The sequence below is a fragment of the Opisthorchis viverrini genome (assembly GCF_000715545.1).
Source record: "Opisthorchis viverrini unplaced genomic scaffold opera_v5_21, whole genome shotgun sequence".
Classification (NCBI taxonomy): domain Eukaryota; kingdom Metazoa; phylum Platyhelminthes; class Trematoda; order Opisthorchiida; family Opisthorchiidae; genus Opisthorchis; species Opisthorchis viverrini.
In genome coordinates this window covers 1,279,040-1,282,527 of record NW_008751677.1, presented here as the reverse complement: position 1 = coordinate 1,282,527, position 3,488 = coordinate 1,279,040, and the positions used below count along the sequence as shown (strand labels likewise).

General features: G+C 44.0%; 1 protein-coding gene across 1 annotated transcript in view; it reads right to left on the bottom strand.

The window, feature by feature from the left end:
• Window positions 1-3,488, bottom strand: part of T265_01889 (hypothetical protein) — a gene marked incomplete at both ends in the record, with an annotated part of 15,856 nt that overhangs the window by 7,072 nt on the left and 5,296 nt on the right. Inside the window, one exon of the mRNA XM_009166015.1 lies at window positions 2,150-2,400. Within this exon, the coding sequence (XP_009164279.1) occupies window positions 2,150-2,400 (251 nt within the window). The remainder of the gene's footprint in view (window positions 1-2,149; window positions 2,401-3,488) is intronic.

Sequence of the window (3,488 nt, the reverse complement as noted above, 5' to 3'; positions counted from 1 at the left end):
TCCGTGGTTCGAACCCGACCTCTGTCTCTCGACTTCCCCTGTCTAGGCCTGGGAAACCTGGCAGTACCTCAGCCCTCGTGCAACCTTCGGGCGGCACGGCAGTTAGGCACCGGAAGAGTGCTACAGCTGAACGACTTGAATACAAGGCTTACACTTCTACAAGACAAATGGCTGTTGAGCCTCGAGAAGGTTCCGAAGCTATAAAGCGAGCTACTGACGAGGAGATCAGCATTTGATTTATCTTCTATAGCTTTGAACAGTTTGATAATGTCTCAGTTTTCTAGTTTCCTTGAGGTTGAACAACGGCTATTACGGAAATCTTATCAGCCGAAAGAATGGATTTGATATGAACGTGTCTGTTGAAACTCGAACTAGTCAAGTCTATTCCGCCTGACCTCCCCTCGTAAGATAACTTCCATAGGGGCTTCCACGCTACTTTCAGCAACACTTGAGTGCTCAAAACGGACGTATAAATAGGCCTCGCGATATCATATTGTGGTAAATGTGATAACCACCGCGTACCTGTATTATCATTTTAAAATGCATCATTGTAAGTAAGAATGAACTGACGAATAAGACATGCCAGCGGAATGTGAAACCGGGACTGAAGAAAATAACATGACATTAGAATAGTGATGATAACATCCACAAGTAACAGACGGGGGGCAGATGTTGCAAGTGGTTAGAGCGCGAATTTACTGACCAGAAGGTCCGTAGTTCGCACCCGACCTCTGCCTCTCGACTTCACCTGTCTGGGCTTGGGTAACCTGGTAGTGTATCAGCCCTCGTGCTCACCCCGGGTGGCATGGCAGCTAGGCACCGGGTGTTGCACTGAACGACTCGACAAGTACCAGACTGCACGTTTGGTTAAAACATGGATAGGGGGCGTGACAGCTCCCAAAGTGGCATTTCATGTTGAGTGTTTCATAAGCATTGCACGGCTGAATGTTCCGTATACGAAGCTCTCCATTTCGCATCGAAGCGGAGTTGGGTCACAGCAGATGATCTGTGTTCAGTCCAATCTGAGGACGTCGGAATCCTGGGTTTGTTATTATAGCTCGTCTACTCACAAAAAAGCTTTTCCTGACAAGACAGGCGATTACTGGTTAAGGAAGAAACTGAAGGATGTAGACTCATGTCTGAGAGGTGGAACACTTTTGTTGCAGCTAAGCGCCTCACTTGGTCAGCATACTGTGGTAATTTGTTAGGAAAACGTTTCCTTTTGTTTCGTGATATCAGTGTATTCGACTATCCAGTCTGTAATCTCAATATCAGTTCAATCGAAAACGGCCAGGCATATAAGTGTATATCGAGTGCGGTATAATGCAAGCACCATTGTAAAACAGTTGAGAGAATGGTTACAATGTTTGATTCCATGAGAATAAACAGAAAGCATAAAAGTCCAACAGTTCAAGAGTGCTGAATAACCACTCTCCTAGAAATTGTCGTCGTAAGTACATCAGTCAGAAATCTGCTGAAGTTACCATTATTGGGCCAATACTACTATCGGCTTTCACTTTCTACCTGGACTGTCTAGCTAAGTTTAGTGTGCGATTGTAAGCTGGGTAAGTGTTAGGTAACATCCTTAAACAACGCTTGGTCAATTCAGCTGATTGTGTCTTACTTCGGTCCAATGCTCACATATGTTTATTTCATTGCTGATGTAGGGTGCAAGAACCCTGGGCTTGACCATTTTCTGTATGGACATGGGACTTTTTACTCTTTCTACACCTCAGTAGGACACCATCTCGTCATGATTTTGATGACTGAGTGTCAGTGTTTACTACTGATGGTTGTGGTAGTAGTTGATGATGACGATAATCTGATAAGTCCCATGTTTGGTCAAATGCCCAGTGGATTGTGCTTATCAAGGCTGACCAACATCCTTCGAGATGGTTAATCTCATGGCTTATTTCGTACAAAAGTTGTGAGAGGACGTCTGGCTATCCAAAAGTACATAACCAGTTGAGCGTCTGAAATGGTGTACGCACTTCAGTTCAAGTGGCGCAGTACTTCTCACTGCTGATTTCTCGCTGTCATTACAAATTACACTTTATAAGAGTTTGTACGTCCGATTAAATGTAGTTCTGGGAGAAGTCAAAACGAAGCAAGACATATGACGGTCACAAAATGCGCAGTAAAACCTTACCGGAGCAATTCAAATATAAATTCCAGCGGTTCTGGTTTCATCATCAACTCATCCAAATCCGGATAGCCGAGACCACCTTGTTCTTGCAAGCTCATCAGGCCACAACAATGCTTGACCGCGTGGCCCTTTTTGTCCAACATATAGTCCCGCAGCTTCTTGTTTACTGCCGGAAAGGCAAGTAAACGTTCCGGTGGCACAAGAAACGAAGCTACTTCGCCAGGTAGCATGGTTCCCAAGCAATGCTCCCAGAACTTTAAACAAAGAACAAGGTGGAACAATGACCACCTGAATTAGCAAGAGCCAATTTCGGTGAATGCACAACATTCTGTTAGCGTGTTTTTTTTAAAAAAAAAACAACTGACAATGGCAACAGTCCGAATCAATGGAAACGCACCAGCTGACAGTTTGCACACGTTCAAAGATTACAAATTACCGTTGAGCTTATGAAAATTGCTAACACTGAGAAGGCAGAGGGCAAGCTAGCTTCTTGGAATTGAAGAACAGTATAAGCCAGACATATATTCGAAGCTAGCCTGAATTTCCCGTCCACAAAAATTTGCCAGGGAAATGAACTATAAATAAGGGGTGATGTTGAACCACTTTGATGAGCAGTTTACAGAGGAAAAGTGATTACACAGTGTGGGACCTCTTGCCAGTAAAAGTGCAGAACAAGCAAACAAAGTAATGTTCAGGATGGATTCCAAAATACTGCGTTTGGAGAAGCTAAAGTTATAAAACTTCGGGAAAAGTGGGTGGTGCAGTGTTGTCTCCAAATCCCGTTATCTAGGGGAGAAGGGAAAGACTAGACCGGTAGTTGGGTGAAGATGGCTTGTATAACAGGTGGCGTGTGAAACGACTTTAAGTTTGTAGAAGCGGTTCAACTGAAGCCATCATGGAAGAACGTTTGCCAAGATAATAATGAGGTGACTAGGGAACGAGACGGTGGAGCGAACGATCCCTTTTGGATTCGTTCCAAAATCAAATGGCCAGACATAGACCTTGAACGGGATGACAATATGCGAAATTAGAGCAAATCTGAAGTTTATCGACCAGAAGCTAAGGATGCGTAAGGTACTCAAACGACATGAACATAAACTAACACTTATAAGCATCGTCAGCGAATGCACGGAAACTGGAAAGCACACCGAGAATAGACTGTCCTCAAATAACAAAAATAGAGTGGCAGAGAAGTTGGGGCCTTGTTAAACCCCCGTGTTGATATTGTGAACACGAATTAACCAGTCTCTCAAAAGTTCTATAGTCCGTGTGCTCTACCTCAGATAAAAGATAATCGTTCATCTGTAACAGCCTTTCGGTACCTAACTGCCAGGCCACCCAA